This window comes from Gymnoscopelus microlampas (genome assembly GCF_963454915.1).
Source record: "Gymnoscopelus microlampas genome assembly, chromosome: 14".
NCBI lineage: Eukaryota > Metazoa > Chordata > Actinopteri > Myctophiformes > Myctophidae > Gymnoscopelus > Gymnoscopelus microlampas.
The window spans coordinates 8758243-8781692 of record NC_139951.1 but is presented as its reverse complement, the minus strand read 5'-3'; the positions used below and the strand labels follow the sequence as shown (position 1 = coordinate 8781692).

Sequence of the window (23450 nt, the reverse complement as noted above, 5' to 3'; positions counted from 1 at the left end):
AACATCTCTGCATACAGTACTTTCTCATTCATTTAGTGAGACTCTGATTTTCGTTTGGTGTGTGGCGTTTCACCTCTTCTGAGTTGTGTGCCCTGCGTCAAACCTGTTTTCAGTTGATGCTAGTCTGACTCGTCTCTGCAGACCAGATTTTAGTCGTAAAACTCTATATTAATGCTTTGGGGAGATCCAGAGCACAACAAACTACCTGGATGTTCACAGGTAAGCTTCAAAATGAAGATTAACCAAACTAAAAACATGACTTCTAGGAGAGTGTTTTTTTTTTACCAGAATTCACGATTGATTCAGATGTGAGGTCTTGCGCTCGTCGATGTTTGTGGCCACCGGCTGCTCTGCAATGAGGCAAATGTAAATGGCAATATGTATAATTATACATTCAAAGTATCTTCTGTATTATAAGACATTTAATGTAAATAAACTGCAGGTGGTCAGATTAAAGACCTTTGCTGCTGTCATTTGTCATTTGCTGTCAACACACACACACACACACACACACACACACACACACACACACACACACACACCCTCTGTCCCCTTCCCACCTCAGCCAGCTGCAGGCACACTTGAATTTTCGTAGAAAATGTGTTTCTAGTGAATAGGTTACAATGTACATGTTTGAACTGTAGACCAAATCATTTCATTACAAAAATAAGTCACATCTTATCCAAGGGTTAGTTTAATTTATTACAAAATATTTTCCCATATAAACCTACAGCCTGATAAATAATGAAACACAGCAGATATTGGTTAACATTTTAAATATTCTGCACATGAAAAATATAAACAAATGTGAGGAAGTCTCAGCGTCACCCTGTCTGTGTTTATGTTCCAACAACAATGTACATTGTCCCATTATGCATGCTTCAGTTCATTTGATTGACATTATGCATGCTTCAGTTCATGTGATTGACATTAGGACAAATGTGTAACTCTGGGTAGGCCCATGCAGAGTCAATCTGGGTGGGCCTGTGCCTCTCAGGTGCAGGTCCACCCACCGTAGATCCACCCCTGGTATTATCCCAGACCCAGTATCTCCTCCATGACCAACTTCTCATTTATGACAAGAGCTTCGTACAAGGTCTCTGCTGCTTCAGCGGTGGTCACACTGTCAAGGATCCTCCTCATGCTTTGTTGAGGTGTGGTCTCAGCTTGGACGTTGGCGGCCATTTCAGGAGGGAAGCCCTTACTTTGCAGATAATCAAGGATGGGACCCACGTTCTTCACTTTACTGACTAAAGCGTCGCGATTTTCCATCAATAAACCCTGTTTGACTTTATGCAAATCAAAGGATAACATACTGTAAATCTTAAGATTGTTAAGTTGAAAGAAAGGAAAAACATATATATGAAGATAATGGGTGTGTACCTGAAACAGAATGGCTGATGGGCTTCATTTTCGTTGGTTTGATTTGTCCTGTGGATGACATGAAGTGAAAGCCTTTACTGCAGGGTTTACACACATGATTAATATTATACTTAAATATTAATCTTAACTCTTTGACTGCCGTCGACGCGTTATCGAGTCAATTGCTAGTTTGTCCACTTGGCCGTCGACGCGTTAGACACGCTGATAGCTTTTTCATTGTTTAATCTGTGATCGCGCTGTTCTGTATATTTTTCAGCATCAGTTTCGCTTTCTGTTTACTTCACACTCACCGGGTTCTGGATTCATGACGCAGATTCCGTTTCCGGTTCTCGGAAGGACTTTTTTATCCATTTTAGGCCAGAATAGGGAAAAACACGTTTTTTCACACGGTATAAGAAACGAACAGAGAGCTCCACTTCTATTTTATTTAGTCTGGATGACGAGTAGTTATCGTCGTTGTGTATTCCAAGCAATCTGAAGCCCGATCGGCGAGCGGCGAATACGTCATATCCGGATATGACGTATGGACTGTTTGAGCCTGTTTGGGGGGGGTCGAGCGAGTGAACGAGTGATCGAGGTGTCGATCTGCTGCTCTCTGCTGGCCGACCGTGTGTGTTTAAAACCGCAGCCAGACAAACTTAAATTAATTTAAATAACAAAATAACAACAAACAAAAAAACACGAAAATCGCTGGCACTGGGGGAGTACTTTATGAAAATACTCTGACAGTCAAAGAGTTAATAACATCCTCTAATTATACGACATTATTTTAGTCATCAAAGTAGTAGCTGAATGCACAATTATGGATAAAATGATAATACTGAATACTTAACGCAGATGTACAACTGTTGACTGAAACATGCAGGAGTCAACGGCACTCATGTTTGCGTTCATTAGTTGCAAACAGATGTGTACAGCTCACCGTTCACCAAAAAACATTCAATGAAAGCTTTTTTAATGCGTTCATGAGCATCGGTATGGAAGGGGCTGAGCACATGTTAAAGACTGAAGGATATTTCACTGTAGTGTTAAGAGTTTACTTTTACCCATCAGTCACACAATCAAATATGCTTGAAAATACAAAAATAAACCATAAATATAAAATCTATCATAAAATCACTTTTTATGTAAATAAATTAACCATTAAATCAAGTTAAAGTCAGTTGGGTCTAAAGATAAAAATTGTGTTTTTATCGATGTCTAAAAGTTGAGTTGTGTGAGGAGATTGGAGATCCGGTATCACACATGAAAATGCAATGCGTGACACCGGCATGCAACTTTTCATTAGCTTTGTTGCTGCCTTATCTCATGCTGCTGCTCCCCTTCTAGAAACTGCTGCTCACTCTCTATACACATTATCATAATAGTGAGACAGTTCTGGAGTTTTGCAGTGGAAACACTCACAGACAGAGATTTAGTGCATTTAAAGGTAAAGATGGGGGGATTCAGAAGGCCACGATTAGGGGAAAAGCAACTTGCTCCCCCAGAATACCTAAAAGAGGATTCATTCATCGCCAAACCAAATGTGTGTATTTCACATTTCATATTGTTTAAATTATCGTTATACACTTCTCTGACTTTTATAGGTAGATATTTAAATGTTGCAGCATCAATGTTTTCATCCTCTTACTCAAAGGACTAAGCTGTCTCCTGCACATTAAGAGGAGCTCCATGTATTCAAATACAATTACCGGTAATTGTGGAATCAGGATCTGAATCACTGACCATGAGACTGAACGGCTAACTGATCACTGTGTGCTGTTCAGTAGATGCTCCTAGTAAACAGGCGAAAACCCAGACACAATTACAGCTATGTGCAAATGTACTTAATGTAGCTTAAGAAACATAATTGTACCTTTAACTCTGAGCTTGCGTCCATTCCACACCGGCTCACGCTCACCCTCAGGTCCTCGTAGCTCCAATGAGAAGTATTCTGTCTTCAAATCCATGAACACCTCAAATGTTGGCTGGTAATTATTCCCAAAGTCCAGATAATAAAGCCCAGCCTGAAGAGACACATACATTTATTACTATTGCATTGGATTACTGTCGTAGTGGCAGTCATTTTACAGTAGTATTAGTAATAGTAGCAGTAGTAGCAGAAGTAGTAGGACTAGACCAACAAGTGTGTGATACCTTTGGTTGTGCTTCATGTGGAAGACAGTGCAGACTGTACGATGTGTGTGCAGTGAGTAAACATGTAGGTGTATTCATGATCCGTACATCCTGTTGATATTGTTTTTCCACCTACAATGACACACACTTTACCACATGGTTCCATCATAATGCCTGGTATAGACTAACTAGTCTGCAGACCATTATTTGTCACTGTTGATGGACAGTCTATTTTGACATGGCTCTTTAGTACAAGTTATGGACTTTGGCCTGATATTGGCTGTCAATGTGCCCAAACCTACAGACTAGCATCTCTTCAGAATCACAATCCATGTTACGTTGAAGTACAATACGTATGAAGATAATCAAACTTTAAGGGATGAAGCTACTTAGCATTAGATAACACATTTTACCTCTTCGGGATGCACATTTCTCGGCAGCAGGAATACATTCATCTCATATCTTTCGCTTGGCGGTCGAAGGAACAGCAGAACTTGACCAATAATTTGTTTAGGTTTAGGGTTTATGAGGTCGAGAATCCACGTCCACGTCAGCCCAAAGAGAGACAGGTGGGTCACATTTACAATCACGTGAGTCTGGGTCACTTTCAGAGGTTTTAAGAGGTGTATCCCCTCATCTGTGATGTTGGCCACACAAAGGTCATCACCTGTGAAAAGTTTTACACATTATACAGATATTTTACATAAAACATTTTGTTGTGAGGAGGATGTGAAAAGCAGACACAACACTTCCCAATGTGTTCTGTGTGCTGAGAGCTCGCCCACAGTACATAGTTTTACATTAGCTGGCTGTGTGTTACGACTCTCTACATCTACATATTTTTACATTACGACTCAACTCTAAATCTACATAGTTTTACATTTCGACTCACCTCTACATCTACATAGTTTTACATTACGACTCACCTCTACATCTACATAGTTTTACATTACGACTCACCTCTACATCTACATAGTTTTACATTACGACTCAACTCTAAATCTACATAGTTTTACATTTCGACTCACCTCTACATCTACATAGTTTTACATTACGACTCACCTCTACATCTATATAGTTTACATTACGACTCACCTCTACATCTACATAGTTTTACATTAGCTGGCTGTGTGTTACGACTCGGCCATCCTCACCTCTTCATCTACATTTGGCGCTCACTCCGCGCTCATCAGCCGGTGTTGACAGCTCCACCTGCCTCTCATCTACGATCATCATCACACCTGCCCCTCGTCTCTAATCACCTCCACGCTCCACAACAACCTGGTCTGCACACCAACCAGGCCTTATCCAATCTTTACGTATGGTAAAGTTCAGCTACTCTACACTTAGCTTTCTAGTGTTGTAGCGCTTCCAGCCTGCTTAACCTTTATGCAGTTGCAGTGCGCTTGCTTCATTTGTTTATCATCGTGATAATTATGGCTGACTCAGCTTCTCCTCTCCACTACAGTACACTGGATCAGAGCTGAGCCGTGGCAGCCAAGCCACGCCCCTCATCTATCCTTTGTTTTTCATCATTTGGTCAACAGACTCACCATTGTGACCTTTAACCTTCGATCCGCCTCTTCCTTGCTGTGTGTCAGACACACTAAGTTTCATTCTCAGTACACAGAAGGCAGAAGGTTTTTGTTATACAGAGTGACTTTGAACAAGAAACTTGAAAGTGATTGGATGCCTCACCAGGTGTGACGTCACAGTGTGGCAAGTGTAGCTGGCAGACAGACTGGTGAGGACACTGAATGTCAAACAGAGGACCTGCAGGAGTCCCTCTTGTTGACTGGAGCTGGTCCTCATCCCACTGCACAGTCCTGTAGAGGACTTCTCCTTCCCCTGTCGTTCCAAACGCCAACCCTGTCTTTTTGCACTGGAACAGCCCCGCCTCTGGGAACGTGAACCTGTGACACAAAACAAGCATTTATTTGTATTAAGATATGTTTGGGGCCGTTCTGCCTTTATTTAGTTAGTACAGTGGACAAAAACAGGAGAGAGTTGTGGAATTAATAACATGCAGCAAATCCGCCGTCTGGCTCGGGAATTGAACCCGGGACACAATGCCAGGCATCAAAGTCTGTGTGGTACGCGCCTTAACCACTTGACAACCGGCACCCCCAAAACCAACATTGATATCATCTATTGACTTCATGAGGTGTCATGTTGCCACATGTTGTATCCAGTTCATGTACCGTATCACAGTGGTTGGTTGAATAGAAACAACATGTTAGTGGAAACAGGAAGACTCAGCTGTGGTGAATGATCAGCTGATGTTCTCAAAGACACAACTACATATGTGGAGGAAGCTGTTGAGGATGACCTACCTGTATTCATTGGTTGTGTGTTCTGTGTGCACGATGGGGGAAAAACTGGTCTGAAAGATAAAAAGCAGGAAACAAACAATCAGTAACTTTCCTGATGTTCAGTCAGTGTGATTATTCTGTATGGAGCTGGTTTTACTCACAATGTCCATGGAATGATCAACCTCTTTCAAAGGCCAATCATACTGTACACTTAAATTAATCATAATATTTATTTCACGCCACAAAACTTTGTCCGTCCGTAACTGACGCGCGGTTTATGGGCAATATATACATCAAAACATGCGACTTGGCCGGGAATCGTGTGCTCGGAAGTGTTTTGCCGTTGAGCGTTACCATTGCGACGTTATTCATTCGTCATATATGCGACAAAACTACCCATTTTGGCCGCACGCGGCGCCCCAAATGCTACTCCTCCCACACGGTTTACACGTCCCTGGCAATGTATACATCAAAGCGTGCGGAACGACCGGGCCAACCAGGCTATTACTTGTATTACCGTTTCGCGTTACCACGCCGACATAATCGGCAAAACCACGTAGCCACGCCCCCTATTTAGTCCCCCATTCAAACCCATGTTAAAAAATAAACCTTTACAGATCCGGTTCAGAGTGCAGGTTACACTGTTTAACACTGTGTGGTCCTCTCCTCTCCTCTCATTGGCCACACGTCCAACTGGTTATCAAAGAGGTGTGTATGAGGTGGTCTCTAAGGAGTTAATATGTCACATCCATCACATAACTGTCCATGCGATGCGACCTGTTGTGAACTTGTAGATCTGCTATTTTCAAATAGCCAATGCAGCCAGATCTGCAAGCTTAACCGAATGACTGTTAAAGCAGTTTGTTTAAATTAGTCTGTAAAATATTATATTTTTACAGGGATTATTTATTAGTGTAGATATACATTTTGGAGTGGATTATGTGTCCAGATGCCTGTCAGACAGTCAGACAATGCTGCTCCGCAGGTCAAAAAGGAATAAACGGGCGCAGCCAACGTCAACAACTGGTCTCTACCAGACGTGAGATCTCAGCGTACGGTAGGATGAATCCAACGTCAGGATATATTGATAAATGCCGAAAGTTGCGGTGATCTCGCCGTACGCCCATTATTTGGTCTGCACCGCGTTGATAAATGAGGGCCAGTGTGTGTGTGTGTGTGTGTGTGTGTGTGTGTGTGTGTGTGTGTGTGTGTGTGTGTGTGTGTGTGTGTGTGTGTGTGTGTTTGCGTGCGTGCGTAGATATAGATGGATAGATAGATCATTCCTGGTCTACTGTACATGCACACAACTATAATAATAGCATTTTATATAGTTGAGATTGTTGTTAAAATAGCTGACTTGTGAAGATATGTAGCTTTTTGGAATGGTCAGAATTAATGTCACATTAATGTGTTGTTATGAGAGGTGTGTTGGGATAGATTTTTATAACTAAGAATTAATTTGGAGGTGCTAATGTTTCTCTTAATGAAATGAATAAGAATTATGAAACATCTTCATCTCTCACACTCATCACATCAGTGTCTGCCTGGCTGGGAGCTGTACTCATGGTGTCATATCCTGAAGAGGGCGCTGTTGGTCCAGGATGTGTTGTCAGCCAATCAGAGACCTTGGCAGGTGACCAGCAGTATAAACTTCCTGTTTCAGACGGTGTTCCACCACTCACTGGAACAGAAGACAACAGACAGCAAGACATTTACAATGATAATAAAAACACACCTGGATGTGAAAACCCTGCAGCCCAGCACAACATCTCTACATGTCTCTGTTCCTCACATATGAACCATGATGCCATTTTGACCTTTGACCTTTTGCACCCAAAAGTTAACAATCTCTTCAAGACAGCCTACTGATCATTCCCTCCCAGTTTCATGAAAATCCACTCGTCCATTCTTGTTATTTTATGCAAGGACGCATGCATGCACGCACATACCCACACACATTTTAGTAAGTAATTAATGTCCACATAAGAGGATAAAAGTAAGACTCACTACTTGGTTCTTGTGGCTCCATCATCACAAACTTCAACATCCTCTCTATCACCTCCTCCTCTCTCTTCTTCCATTCTTTTTTTGTTAAAGTTTTCTTTCCTGTCAGTCTTTCAAACAGTGTCTTCTGTCGTGTCTCATGTGATGAAGACGAAGGTCCAAAGTGTCCTCTGTAAGAAGACTGAAACACAACAGTGTACATTAATACAGGATCCATCAAACGGCATAAAACAATAAACTTGAGCTTGTACAAATATTGTAATAACATTTCAATACATGTTAACTTCAATGAAAGCTCATATGGTTGTAAATGTATGTAACTGTAATGTTTAGACCAGAGCGTGACTAATGTGCAATTTTTGTGACCATTATCGACAGATAAGAGAGAGAATATTCACTGATATGTCATTCTTGAAAAAATATCATCCCGGTGTATCAGCCAGATGGTATATCAATCATCTGTACTTAAATCTGATGTATCTTTCATATACAGCCAACAATGGAAAAATATGATCAAATATATTTAAATTTGTAACCAAAGCTCTTGGTTATCAACAGAGTATTACTGTACATCAATAAACATCACACACATGTTTAACCAAATGTAATAAAATAATAATAAATCGTAAGAGGGAGGAAAAAGGAATAAATATTACTGTGTTCTTACAATGATCATGTATGATGGAGAAATATCATAAATTATGATACGAAATAAATCCATTACAAGAATCATGTATGATATAAAATATACGGCAAATAAATAAGAATAAACATGAGTGTGACTGATGTCAAATTAAGTTTCATCTATGAAACATCTTCCTCTGTCTCACTTACATCAGTGTCTGCCAGGCTGGAAACTACACTCATGGTGTCAAATCCTGAAGAGCGTGTTCCACCACTCACTGGAACAGAAGACAACAGACAGCAAGACATTTACAATGATAATATGAACCATGATGTCATTTTGACCGTGACCTCTTCCACACAAAAGTTTATCTTTTCAGGGCACCTACTGATCATTCCCTACAAGTTTCATGAAAATACACCCATCCATTCTTATATATTTTGTATACACAAACGCGCGCGCACGCACACACGCACACGCACGCACGCACAAATACACATACAATCATCTCCATATTTCAAATGTGTACGTTTTTCTTAAATGTAATGCCCTAAGTAGAGAAAATAGTGTGCCGGTTGGTTTTATAAATATTGAACAAATAAAAAGTATTAACGAGCTTGTGACTAAACAGGATGTATTGATATTCACTGCTTGGAGGACGCCACGGATTGCTGTTCCTTCTCCTGACAGCTGGCAGGGTTGATTCTACTGGGTCCTTCACCATAGACTTAAGATAAAATAAAACATAAAGAAAAAGATTACAATTTTGTTTTATTGTATATAGGTTTTCTATGAAGATGCAATTAAACATCTTCATCTCTCACTTACATCAGCATTAGCCTGGGTGGAAACTTCACTCAAGGTTCCAAATCCTGAAGAGCGTGTTCCACCACTCACTGGAACAGAAGACAACAGACAGACAGTAAGACATTTACAATGATAATAAAAACACACCTGGATGTGAAAACCCTGCAGCCCAGCACAACATCTCTACATGTCTCTGTTCCTCATATATGAACCATGATGTCACTTTGACCTTGACCTCTTCCACCCAAAAGATCATAATTTCTTCAAGACAGCCTACAGAGCATTCCCTCCAATGTGTGTACACACGCACGCACGCACGCACGCACGCACGCACACACACACACACTTTGATACTCACTATTGGGAGGAAAGTCCATGCTCTGTGCTTCCTCTAGGTCGCAGTTCCTTCTCTTGACAGCTGGCAGGGTTGGTTTTTCTGACTCCGTCACCACAGACTTCAACATCCTCTCTATCATCTCCTGCTCTCTCTTCTTCCATTCTTTTTCTGTTAAGGTTTTCTGTCCTTTCAGTCTTTCAATCAGGGTCATCTGTCTCGAAGGTCCAAGGTGTCCTCTGTCCCTCATCACCATGTCTTCTATTTTCACCATCACCTCTTTGACTTCTGAAAGGTTGAACTTGATGAACTGGAGAACATGGTATCTGTATCCACATTTCTCCAGGATCCACCTCAGAGGTTCTCCTTCAGACTCTATGTACTCCTCAACACGTCTCCCTCCCAGCCACCATCCCTGTGTGAACAGAACCAGAGTGTGTCTCCAGACTCTGTCTCCCAGCAGCTCCATGTGTTCCTCCACTGATCTCCTGTCAGCTTCAGAGAAACTGGACCTGACATCAACAGTCAACAGGACAGCATGGAGTTCAGGAGAACACAGAGTCACACCGTGTAGAAGGACGTCTTTGATCTTCTGTGATGGAGGTGTAGTCGACCAGTCTGGACAGTTCACCACGCTCACTTTTCTTCCAGCAACTCGTCTCTGTTCTCTGACACATTCTGTCAGTTTAGTCTGGGTTTTATACTCCTGGAATATGAAGTTTACTGTTAGTCATACTAATAAAAACATTCACTCTATTCTGTCTTCACTGGAGTTCCTCTTCAAGCTTACCAGAAATGTACTCACTGAATGTATTATTATCCATCACTTTGTCTAACAATGCCACAGAAATATGGGATTAATATCATGTCATAATGACTTCTAAAACTGAAAAAGCTCTAAAAGTTGAAACTCTGTGTTTGAAAGCGTGAAGTAGTACAGGTGTGCATAAGTCAATTTGACATTCTATCCTCTCCACAGGGGATGTTCTGAGCACTTTATTAAACAGAGCAGTGGTGGAAGAAGTACTAAGATATATTACTTAAGTAAAAGTAGCAATATTAAATCAAGTAAAAGGCCTGTTTTCTAAATGTTACTTGAGTAAAAGTACACAAGTATTGGCATCAAAATATACTTAAAGTACCTACAATAAAAGTACTCAAATGTTTGAAAAGAGCAGATCTACACGCTCACAACTTGTACATCGTCTATTTTCAAATAGCCTGTGTATAAAATAGGGCTAAATTGGTTAATATATGTTTCATAATATCATAATTTATATTTGAAAAGTAATTAGTAACTAAAATGTTCAAATAATTATAGTGGAGTAAAAGTACAATATTTGTCTCTGAGATGTAGTGGAGTAGAAGTAAAGTACTGAAAATGGGAAATACTGAAGTACAGTACTTGAGTAAATGTACTTAGTTACTTTACACCACTGAAACAGAGAGCGTCATTACTCAACTTTCATTTGTAGTTGAGTAAATATTTGACCAGGAGTATCTATACTTTGACTCAGATATTGGGGTTGAGTACTTTGTCCACACAGGTTAATAATCAGTACCAGCATAGAGCTACTGTATGGAAGTTGGTAAACAGGATAAATTAATCATTATTAATTTAACTAGGGCTGCAAAAAAAGTATAAGTTATTTCTGTAGCATTTATTATCAATTACTTTTTCAATTAATCAAATAATCGAGTTCTGCAGATTTTTTTTTATATAAATAAATGTTATATATCACCGCATTAATTAACCATTTAAGGGTTATTTTATACTTCGTAACACAATAATATCATGCAAAGATAGTGAAAATAGCAGATCTACAAGCTCACAACGTGTCAAGATGTGACGCGTTGTGACCTTGTAGATCGGCTATTTTCAAACTTGTTATAGTTTTTAAAAAAGCTTTTGAGACTTTAAACCATGACATGCTCAAAATAGGTAATGATTATTGATGTATTATTTTATTTAATAATCGATTATTATTATTATTATTATTATTATTATTATTTTATATTTTTAAATCAATTGATTAGTTTGCTGTTGTTATTGTGTACCCCTATACAGTTACGTAACACAGTGGTTCTCAAAGTGGGGTCCGGGGACCCCCAGGGGTCCTTGAGGGGGTTCTAGGGGGTACCCAGCCAAATGATTGATAGTTATAAACCAAATGGGACCTTATGGGTCTGTAACTCAGAGAGTGTACAAATGCGACCAAATGAACCCTCACAGGTCCATTTTTACACTCTAAAATGGTTGAGAATCACTGCTATAGGTATACTAATCTCCCCTTTTGGGGATCCCAGACATATCTTTTCAAATGGGGGTCCGCAGACTAATTACGGGGCCAGAGCTCAGCTCTGGACCTGTTTTGTTATTGGCAGTATTCTGTCACTTCTTCTTCTTCTTCTGCCACTTTTCGCAGTTCTGGCTGAACCGTGCAGTCGCTTTTTACGAAACTCGGCCATATGGTAGATGGTCATGAAAAACGATCAAGAAATAATTCTCACAATCTTTCGTCCAAAGGTGGCGCTATAGCACTCAATTGAAAATGGCAACTTTGAACAGGTACAACTCATGCCCTGTTTGACCTACAGCCATGAAACTTGGATACACATATGCGTCTCCTCATGCTGAACAACTTTCACCCTCTGACTTTTGACCTCTGACCTTTAGATCTCCCATCATTTTGAATTATATGAAAAACAGTCATTGGCTCCTAACTTCTGCATTTTTTCACTTATGGAAATTCCGCCGCCTAGAAGTTGTCGGCAGAGGTCCAAAGTTCAAGTGTTAAACGTTTCGTGCAGATTGCTCAAAAATCCTAGGATTCCATAGATTTTAACTATTGCAGTTTTATGAAAATTATTAATCTGCGCCTAAAACATACATGCAGACTCACATTTCTTTGAAACTTTGCAGAAATGTACAGGGTCATTCCAAATATCACTGAAACCAGTCTTACTCCAATTGGCCAAAGGGGGGCGCTATAGCAATTTTTTGAAAATGCAGACTTTAAACAGGCATAAGTCATGCCTCGTTTGGCCGAAAGTCGTGAAACTTGCTTACACATGTGCCTTGACTCATGAGGAACACACGTATCGATTTGACCATTAAGCTCCGCCCTTAGATTTTCCGCAATTTTGAGCAGTTTGAAAAATACTTGTTTTTGCCAGTTCTGGCTTAACCGTGCATACGCTTTTTACGAAACTCGGCCATATGGTAGATGCTCATGAAAAACTACCAAGAAATAATTCTCACACTCATTCGTCAAAGGGTGGCGCTATAGCACTCAATTGAAAGTGCCAACTTTGAACAGGTACAACTCATGCCCTGTTTGACGTACAACCATGAAACTTCGATACACACATGCGTCTCTTCATGCCCGACAACTTTCGTGGTCTGACTTTTGACCTCTGATCTTTAGATCGCCCGCCATTTTGAATTATATGAAAAACAGCCATTGGCTCATAACTTCTGCATTTTTTTACTTACGGAAAATCCGCCGCTTTTGTTTTGTCGGCAAAGGTCTTAAGTTCATGTGTAAAATTTTTCGTGCAAATTACTAAAAAATCTCAGGAGGAAATAGATTTTAACTATTGCAGTTTTATGAAAATTATTCATCTGCCCCTTACAAATACATGCAAGACTCACATTTCTTTGAAACGTGTTTGTGTCTCTCTCTCTCTCTCTCTCTCTCTCTCTCTCTCTCTCTCTCTCTCTCTCTCTCTCTCTCTCTCTCTCTCTCTCTCTCTCTCTCTCTCTCTCTCTCTCTCTCTCTCTCTCTCTCTCTCTCTCTCTCTCTCTCTCTCTCTCTCTCTCTCTCTCTCTCTCTCTCTCTCTCTCTCTCTCTCTCTCTCTCTCTCTCTCTGGCCCCGTATTATCGCTGCTTGCAGCTATATTATGTATTGTATTGGGGGTCCTTGACATGAAAAGTCAGTTTGAGAACCACCAAGCTAACACACAGTCATGGTTTGCATTAAAGATTACAGACATGATGAGAATCTACATGTGTTGGACTCCATGTTCATTTGAAAATGAACATCTGTGTTTTGATCACTGACAGTTCATTGATCAGAATGATCACATGATCAATGAACATTCATGACAGCAGATACTTTTACATTATCTTCAGAAAACATATTTGATCACTTTACTGTTTACTTACTTTGAGTGAAGTCATTCATTATAACATCACATTCATATAATATTACTCACCTTGTATGGAGTTCGTTTAAACACAGTCTTCTGCAGTATGTTATCTCCAGCTCTGCTCCTCTGATCCTGTTCTCCACCAACCAACATCACCTTCATATCTGGTAGACTCTGATGTTCTCCTGACACACACACACACACACACACACACACACACACACACACACACACACACACACACACACACACACACACACACACACACACACACACACACACACACACACACACACACACACACACACACACACACACACACACACACACACAGCATTAGTTCACTTTATATTGATTTAGGATTGGATTCAGAGATTCAGCTAAATGAGTTATTACATACATAACAATTCTGCAACAACACTGACCACAGAACAGTAAAAAAAAAAATCACACCCTGTGTGAAGGAAGCGGTGCCTTTGGGGCGGGGCTTAACTCATTTCAGTTCGTCCCTATTGGTGGTCTGAGTCCACTTACCAAATTTGTACTTGGTAGCATGCTGCAAACTGGAATAATGGCTGTTTAAAGCCCAGCCAATGGGCAGACAGAGGGGGCGGGGCTTAAGTAATTACAGTTTGTCCCTATTGGTGGTTTTAGTCCATGTACAAAATTTGTACTCCGTAGCATGCTGCAAACTTGAGTTACGGCTGTTTAAAGGCCAGCCAATGGGAAGACAGAGGGGGCGGGGCTTCAGCAATGCATGCACGTCCCTATTCAATCAATCAATCAAATCTTTATTTATTCTCGAAAGAAGTTGAGGTTACCTTCATTTACAACATCATCGAGACAATACATCACAAAATAGTATTTTTTTCAAAAGGAAAATGATAACAACAACAATAATAAATATAGCTGCAAGCAGCGATAATACGGGGCCAGTGAATAGAGAGAGAGAGAGAGAGAGACATGGAAACGGAATAGATTGAAGAGAGAGAGAGTGACATGGAAACAATAGATTGATGAGAGAGAGAGATGGAAACATAATGGTTTGATTGGACATCTCAACCTACTGCCATTAACAGGATTCGAACTCTCAACCTTCAGACTAATAGGCTGCAATACTACCTATAGTGCTATAGCTTTGTCCAGGCTGATATAGTCTGTTGAAGATCATAAACTCTTGCCTTCTTTCATGAACCAAGCCCCTGTTTCACTAACACTAAGATCACTCGTTCACAAACCATTTACCAATGAAGAAATTGTACATCTCCTCAGAACCAAAACTAGTGAAAGTAGCCGATCTACAAGCTCACAAACCATGAAAAGTTGTGAGATTGTAGATCAGCTATTTTCAGAATGAAGTATGTTATAAGTTGAAAAAACGTACTCTCAAATAAGCATTTCAGGTTATCTTTACCACTTGCACATGTATTCATTGATACAGTCATGTTGTTTGCAATTCAACTTAAATTAAGTCTGCATCAAGTGAGGCTTGAACTGGCGACCTTGAGATTGTGAGGCATTCATTTAAGGGAGACGCCATTGGCCCAACAGACAAGTAACTGTGAAAAAGGAGATCACACAGATGATACAGTTTCACGCAAATAGCTGAAAAATCCTGGGTTTAAGTGTTTTCAAACTGCTCAAAATTGCGGACAATCTAAGGGCGGAGCTTACTGGTCAAAGCGATAGATGTGTTCCTCATGAGTCAAGGCACAAGTGTAAGCAAGTTTCACGACTTTCGGCCAAACAAGGCATGACTTTTGCCTGTTTAAAGTCTGCATTTTCAAAAAATTGCTATAGCGCCCCCCTTTGGCCAATTGGAGTGAGATTGGTTTCAGTGATATTTGGAATGACTCTCTGCATTACTGCAACGTTTCAAAGAAATGTGAGTCTTGCATGTATGTGTTAGGGGCAGATGAATAATTTTCATAAAACTGCAATAGTTAAAATCTATCTCCTCCTGGGATTTTTGAGCAATCTGCACGAAACGTTTAACACTTGAACTTTGGACCACTGCCTACAAAAATTTCCAACGGATTTTCCATAAGTGAAAAAATGCAGAAGTTAGGAGCCAATGACTGTTTTTCATATAATTCAAAATGGTGGGCGATCTAAAGGTCAGAGGTCAAAAGTCAGACCACGAAAGTTGTCGGGCATGAAGAGACGCATATGTGTATCGAAGTTTCATGGTTGTAGGTCAAACAGGGCATGAGTTGTACCTGTTCAAAGTTGGCACTTTCAATTGAGTGCTATAGCGCCACCCTTTGACGAATGAGTGTGAGAATTATTTCTTGGTAGTTTTTCATGAGCATCTACCATATGGCCGAGTTTCGTAAAAAGCGTATGCACGGTTAAGCCAGAACTGGCAAAAACAAGTATTTTTCAAACTGCTCAAAATTGCGGAAAATCTAAGGGCGGAGCTTAATGGTCAAATCGATACGTGTGTTCCTCATGAGTCAAGGCACATGTGTAAGCAAGTTTCACGACTTTCGGCCAAACGAGGCATGACTTATGCCTGTTTAAAGTCTGCCTTTTCAAAAAATTACTATAGCGCCCCCTTTTGGCCAATTGGAGTAAGATTGGTTTCAGTGATATTTGGAATGACCCTGTACATTTCTGCAAAGTTTCAAAGAAATGTGAGTCTGCATGTATGTTTTAGGCACAGATGAATAATTTTCATAAAACTCTAATAGTTAAAATCTATCTCCTCCTGGGATTTTGGAGCAATCTGCACGAAACGTTTAACACTTGAACCTTGGACCACTGCCTACAAAAATTTCCAACGGATTTTCCATAAGTGAAAAAATGCAGAAGTTAGGAGCCAATGACTGTTTTTCATATAATTCAAAATGGTGGGAGATCTAAAGGTCAGAGGTCAAAAGTCAGAGGGTGAAAGTTGTTCAGCTTGAGGAGACGCATATGTGTATCCAAGTTTCATGGCTGTAGGTCAAACAGGGCATCAGTTGTACCTGTTCAAAGTTGCCATTTTCAATTGAGTGCTATAGCGCCACCTTTGGACGAAAGATTGTTAGAATTATTTCTTGATCGTTTTTCATGACCATCTACCATATGGCCGAGTTTCGTAAAAAGCGACTGCACGGTTCAGCCAGAACTGCGAAAAGTGGCAGAAGTGACAGAATAAAGCGAATAATAAAACAGGTCCAGAGCTGAGCTCTGGCCCCGTAATAACAGTACTACAAGTTTAAAAGCAGTTGCAAACAGTTGCAGGTAAGTCAGCAATCAAAGATTTAAAAGTTCCATATGTTATGGGAGAATCTATTTTGAATTTAAGCTGTAGCTCATTCCACGTGTTTGCAGCATTAAAGCAAAAGGCTGTTTTCCCTAGTTCAGTGTTCATTGTGGGGATTTTTAGCGTGAGCCAGTCACTAGAGCGTGTTCCATATGTTACAGGTTTCCAGTCCAGCAACGATTTAAGATATAGTGGTAAAGTCCCATCGATTGTCTTAAAAATAAACAGGTACCAATGTTTGTTTCGTCTGTCGTTCAAAGAAGGCCAACCTACTCTGTCATACAGGATACAGTGGTGGGTCATGTATGGGGCACCTGATACAAAGCGCAGAGCAGAATGGTAAACTGTATCAAGGGGTTTGAGGACAGAAGGGGATGCCTTTCCATATATAACGTCTCCATAGTCCAATACAGAAAGAAAGACGGCTTCAATAACCCTTTTCCTACAAGCCATTGGGAAACTGGCACTGTTCCTATAGAAAAAGCCAATCTTTTGCCTTAGCTTACAGGCAAGGTTATCTACATGGTGTTTAAATGTGAACTTATCATCAATCCATATTCCGAGGTACTTGTATTCAGTAACCCTATCTATATTGCATCCACTTGAAGTAATAATACGTAAGGAATTAAAATCAATTTCTCTGGCTCTAGAGAATAGCATGAATTTTGTTTTTCCTGCGTTTAAAACAAGCTTCAGCTCTTGTAGTGAGTTCTGAAGTCAGTTAAAAGCCAGTTGCAGGTTTTCAGTTGCGAGCTGGACAGAGTCAGCAATACAGTAGATGATGGTGTCGTCTGCATAAAAGTGAGCCTTACAATTATTGAGGGATAAAGCAATATTATTTATGTATAGGGTAAATAAAACAGGGCCTAGAATCGATCCTTGCGGGACACCTTTAGACATGGGTAAAAACCCTGACTGGGCTTTCCCAGCTTTAACGCACTGAAATCTCCCAGTTAGATAACTGCTAAACCAGCTGCAGGCATCTCCATCAAACCCAGTTCCGTGTAGAATACTTATGAGCAGTTCACAATCAACGGTGTCAAAAGCTTTTGATAAATCTATAAATAATGCAGCACAGTGTCTTTTTTTATCTAAGGCAGAGATTATATCATTTACAATTAAAGTAGTGGCTGTAACTGTACTATGTTTAGCTCTGAAACCAGATTGATGTGGAGATAAAATAGAGTAATTTGATAGATATAATTTAAGTTGGTTGTTTACCAATGACTCCAAGGTTTTTCCCAGGCAGGACAACTTGGAGATGGGTCGATAGTTGTTCCGGTCATTTACATCTCCACCTTTGTGTGGTGGTGTAACATGTGCCATTTTCCATATTCTAGGAACTATACCTGATGACACAGAAAGGTTAAAAATGTGTGATATGTGCTCATAGATTAAGGGAGCCGCTAGTTTGAGAAAAAAGGGGTCTAAACCATCCTCCCCGGTTGATTTCTTTGGATCAATACAGAGCAAAGCAGAAAAAACATCATTAGAAGTAAAAGGTTCAAGAGAGAAATTTGAGTTTTGTGTCTCTGAGTGAGAGACATGTCTCTCAGCGTCTACCCTTGTCATGTCATCATTGTCAAAAAGATGACCTGCCGTAGCAAAATGTTCGTTAAAAGCTGTACAAATACCATTTAGGTCAGAGATCATACGTGGACCAACGTTTACATGTGCCGGTAAAGAGGTGGCTTTTTTATCTTTGACCGAGTTGACTATTGGTGGTCTAAGTCCACATACCAAATTTGGACTTGGTGGCATGCTGCAAACTGGAGTTATAGCTGTTTAAAATCCCGTGCTCATCCCGTGCTCATACGGCCGGACGGACATAACATACGCTGGGGGTCCCTGGACCCCTCGTTGATAACCAGTGGCACGTGTGGCCAATGAGAGGAGAGATGGCATAGGCAATCTCCATGTCCGTGTGTGTGTGTGTGTGTGTGTGTGTGTGTGTGTGTGTGTGTGTGTGTGTGTGTGTGTGTGTGTGTGTGTGTGTATGGCGCTCGTTCCGTGCCACGTCAAACCTTGACGCGTCACATGAACGCGTGATTTTTTTATTGCTCTGCACTGTACCGTGTGAACTTGTTATTATTTTCCCATTGACTCACAATGGGTACGCGACGCGATGGGACGTGCATGCGTGCACCCGTACCCTTCCCCCGTGCCCTACGCGGGTTACACGTTAACACTTAGTTTATGCGTTTTTAGCGAACGCACGCATCAACGCATGCATTATTTTTTGGGTCACGCGACTACAGGAGGCAGGCAATGAGGGCTGCACAAAATCACACGTGAATATTGTTGATGCACAGCACCGTGCGTGCGTGTGTGTGCATGACAGATGACTGTCAAATAGACCGTCATGGTGATTATAGCGTGTGTGTGTGTGTGCAGTGTTATCAAAATAGACCGTCACACGTGATTGTTGTTGTTTCACAGCACCGTACGTGCGTGTGACACGTTCTATATAAAGTACACTTTAATACGAATAATAAAGATCATCTCTCATCATAGGCCTACCTCATGAATGAGTTTGTGCGCAGATCCAGGCTCCATTAAAGGCTTGCATTTATTCTATGATGCTTTTTGTCCCCATATAGAAGCTAATAACTGTATTCATCTTTAAAACTCGTGTGAAATTTTGATCAGAAGTCCATCATGAAGTGCTGTGGGCATATAACTGTCATTGCGCACGGCGGCCTCTCCAGCACCTCAGGTTGACACAAATATAAATAATTATAGCCTATAATGAAAAGCTATACAGGACAAGGGAGCTTTCATCTTCACAACCCCTGAGTGCAAGTGCAGGCCACGTTTTGTTTGTGGAGCCCAATGTGGAACCTCTTCCTCTGCAATATACTGTAGCGGAGGGAGAGGTTCCGATTGGAGATTGTGATTTAACAACTTGGCCCGCAGTATTTATTACTTCAATGGATTAAGTTACAGCCGTCTGTCAGCCTGCAGATGGATGGATCATGGATGCTCTATTGATAATCAAAATGCGGGAAAACTTGCGACCAGCGGTGTCCACAATCTCCACATTATCCCCCCTCATATAAAATTGGGTGCAAAATATGGCATAACTGACCGGTGATTAGCCTACCAAGTCCGATCCATTTCAAACATGTCTGCGACTGCAACTTAATTTGGTTCATAAAAACAGTCTAGGGGAATTATGAAAATGTACTTAAAGTACCAAAAGTAGGCTAGAAGTAGGCTACCCATTTCACAAGTTTTCAAATAAAATATAAAAATCAGCAGATCTACAAGCGGAGGGTCACTGGACATAAACGCGGCTCCTGCCCGCAACAAAAAAAAGACGAGAGAGAAAGGGGAAGAGAGAGAGAGAGGGGGGGAGAGAGAGAAAGATAGAGAGTGTGAGTGAGAGAGTGAGAGAGAGAGAGAGAGAGAGAGAGAAAGATAGAGGGAGAGAGGGGAGAGAGAGAGAGAGAGAGAGAGAGAGAGAGAGAGAGAGAGAGTGAGTGTGTCACGGCCCTCTCAATCAATCAATCTCGAAAGCAGTCCAGGTCCAAGTTCATTATCAGTTCAATACCATTGCTGTTGCAAATTCCAAGCCATATGAAGTATAGGATAATCCACAATGAAATGATCGTCCCGTGGTGATTGATCACAGAGTGTTCTTTAGTCATTTGAGTTTAACTAATATTGTGGCTTTTCCAACAATCTAAAACTAAAGCCACAGTTCTTGATGGGGGCAGGCTGGCAGGGGATGTATGTATAGTCTCGTGTCTCGCTTTGTTTAGGCTATACAATTAATCGCAGAAATCCAAGAAGTTGCATCAATCACTCCACAATGCGTCGAATCGCCATGCATTGTGAGCTTGTAGATCGGCTATTTTCAAATGGCCGAAATGTGTATAGGGCTGAAGTTAGCCCTGAAACATGACTGTCATACCATGACAGTCATGGTGCCATGTCCCCCCAGTTTATAGCGGTGTTCGATTTTTTTTTACATTGCCAACTCTCACATGTACACAAACGTTCAGATTTCAAATATAAAGTGCTTACCCCCGAGCCACGGATGTTACAGGGCGATCCGGACCGCGATAAGTACCCGTATCTCCCGTATTGTTAAATAAAAAGCATTTTAATCCCATCGCCAGCCTTTTCTTTTTTTTTTTGGTAATGTATCAGAGTGCAATACACCTCTCAACCATTAGTGTCGCATTGTTGAAAGTATCGGAGAAAATTTGGAGAAAATGGCTGGCGATCGGATTAAAATGCTTTTTATTTAACAATACGGGAGATACGGCTACTTATCGCGGTCCGGATCGCCTTGTAACATCCATGGCTCGGGGTTAAGCACTTTATGTTTCAAATCTGAACGTTTATGTACATGTGAGAGTTGGCAATGTAACAACAATCGAACACCGCTATAAACCAGGGGGACATGGCACCATGACGCTTGCGTCATGAGAACCATGGCGAGGGCTGAAGTGTGTTTTGTGATAAATAATAACTAAGATATAAAAAGTAGGCTACTAACTAAAGTTTTCAAATAATTATAGTAGAGTAGGCTAAAAAAGTACAATATTTGCCTCTAAGATGTAGTGGAGTGGGAGTAAAAGTATTGAAAATTGGAAATACTCTAGTAAAGTAAAATTACCTCAAGATTGTACTTAAGTAGGCCTACAGTACTTGAGTAAATGTACTTAGTTACTTTACACCACTGCGAGAGAGAGGGGCTCGAGTCGCAAAGCGAGTTAATTCAGCCAAAATCTGTCACTTGCGTTTCAAATTGTATTCTTTGATCGGCTGGTGATATAACTTAACTGTCACAACTTGGTATTTATAAACATACTTGTGTGGATTACGGAGAAATTTGAATGAAGTCTTGATCGGGGAGGCTCTATATACGCACTTATGGATATCTTCATGTCAGTCCGTGCAACGTATGGTTCGCGGCCCCGGCCGGAGCGGCTTGGAGCGCTCCGGCCGTAGGCTACTTAGTTACTTTACAGGAGGAGTACTTCCAATTTTCAATACTTCTACTTCACTACTTCTCAGAGGCAAATATTATACTTTTACTGCACTATAATAATTTATTATATATATAATTATTGTTTACAAAACTCACATTAACCACTTCACACCCCATATAATATACAAGATTTGTATTTGTGAAATGGGACATTCTGCATAATGAATAGCCTACTTTCTACTTTTGGTACTTTAAGTACATTTTGATACCGATACCGATTTTTGGTTCTTTTACTCAATTAGGCCTACATTTTTTTATTCCGGACTTTTACTTCTACATTGCAGTAGGCCTATTGATACTATTTTTTCACAATTTGTCAAATGTTTTTGCAAAATAGCAGATCTACAATATCACAATGCGTTGCATTGTGAAGCTTGTAGATTTTTTTTAATTGTTTATTTATTGCTTTTGACCAGCACATACATAGGAATACAGTTGCCATAGGATGTCAAAAGTAGTTTTTTTTTGTTTTTTTTTTAGTTTTTGTGCCCTTACATCTACCCCCCACTCCAATCCCACATACAACATTCAGACATGTAACATACACTTAACTCAAAATAAATAAAACAAATAAATAAAAAAAATAGTCAATTCATATGTATTATTTCCCTCGTACCCTCCTAGCCCTCCCCATGGTACATATGGAGTGTATCAAAGAAAAGAAACATAGGAATCTGTTATTTTCTTCCTTTAACATGTATTAACCTATAGAGCTTGTCAACGTGCCGATGGCAGTGCTTGCTTTATCTGTCCTGCACGTCTTTAGTTTAGTTATATGTTTCATCATAGGGCCCCAAACCTGATCGAATTTGCCCGGTGATCCTCTCATATTAAATTTTATTTTCTCCAAATGTAGGTACATGATGAGGTCTTTAAGCCATACAGGTGCTTTAGGGGCCAGTGGTGATTTCCACTCCAGTAGTATCCTTCTTCTTGCTATTAAAGATATAAAGGCAAGATTCTGCTTCATACCCCTTCCAATATGTTGATGATCTGGGCAAATTCTTGTAGATTAGATATGTTCAAATAGCTGATGTAGGCTATATGGGTTAAAGTGGTTAAACTGGGGATCCCCATAACACTCCCAAGGACCCCCTGGTAGTGATGCGCGACTGGGCGGGACTCTCTCTCTCTCTCTCTCTCACCATACGCACTTATGGATCTCTTTGTGTCAGTCCGTGCGACGCGTGGTTCGCGGCCCCAGCCGGAGCGGCTTGGAGCGGCAGGCAGGTCCTTCACACGCACACACGCGCACAAACACAGGGATGCTGGGGTTCAAGTGGTTAAACAAAGTTAAATAAAGTTGTTTACAATCTGTCCTAATCTCTCAAGTTCACCTCCTGACATACTGTATCTTAGGGGGAATGATTTACATATTTGCGTACTTTATTTACATACTGTAATATATAAGCATACTGCAATAGATAAACCTCACCTTCAAACACAGCTTTCAGAGCATTTCTTT

The 23450-nt window shown here is 40.6% G+C and overlaps 1 protein-coding gene across 1 annotated transcript; it reads right to left on the bottom strand.

Moving 5' to 3' along the window:
- Nucleotides 1-703: 703 nt before the first annotated feature.
- On the bottom strand, nucleotides 704-4027 carry LOC311059745 (uncharacterized protein). The gene is made up of 5 exons (XM_084077784.1): nucleotides 3912-4027; nucleotides 3520-3630; nucleotides 3239-3389; nucleotides 1384-1431; nucleotides 704-1289 (listed from the first exon to the last, which is right to left on the bottom strand). Exons 1-5 carry the CDS (start codon nucleotides 3951-3953, stop codon nucleotides 1033-1035), a joined length of 609 nt encoding a protein of 202 aa, XP_083933910.1. The 5' UTR covers nucleotides 3954-4027; the 3' UTR covers nucleotides 704-1032.
- Nucleotides 4028-23450: the final 19423 nt, after the last annotated feature.

What these genes read in the sequence shown, in the direction of transcription:
- LOC311059745 (XM_084077784.1), bottom strand. Translation starts at nt 3,953, where the DNA reads ATGAATGTATTCCTGCTGCCGAGAAATGTGCATCCCGAAGAG. An exon ending in GAAATGTGCATCCCGAAGAG is followed by an intron (nt 3,631 to 3,911) that starts GTAAAATGTGTT and finishes GTGTCATTGTAG; the next exon opens with GTGGAAAAACAATATCAACA. An exon ending in ACGCAAGCTCAGAGTTAAAG is followed by an intron (nt 1,432 to 3,238) that starts GTACAATTATGT and finishes TGTCATCCACAG; the next exon opens with GACAAATCAAACCAACGAAA.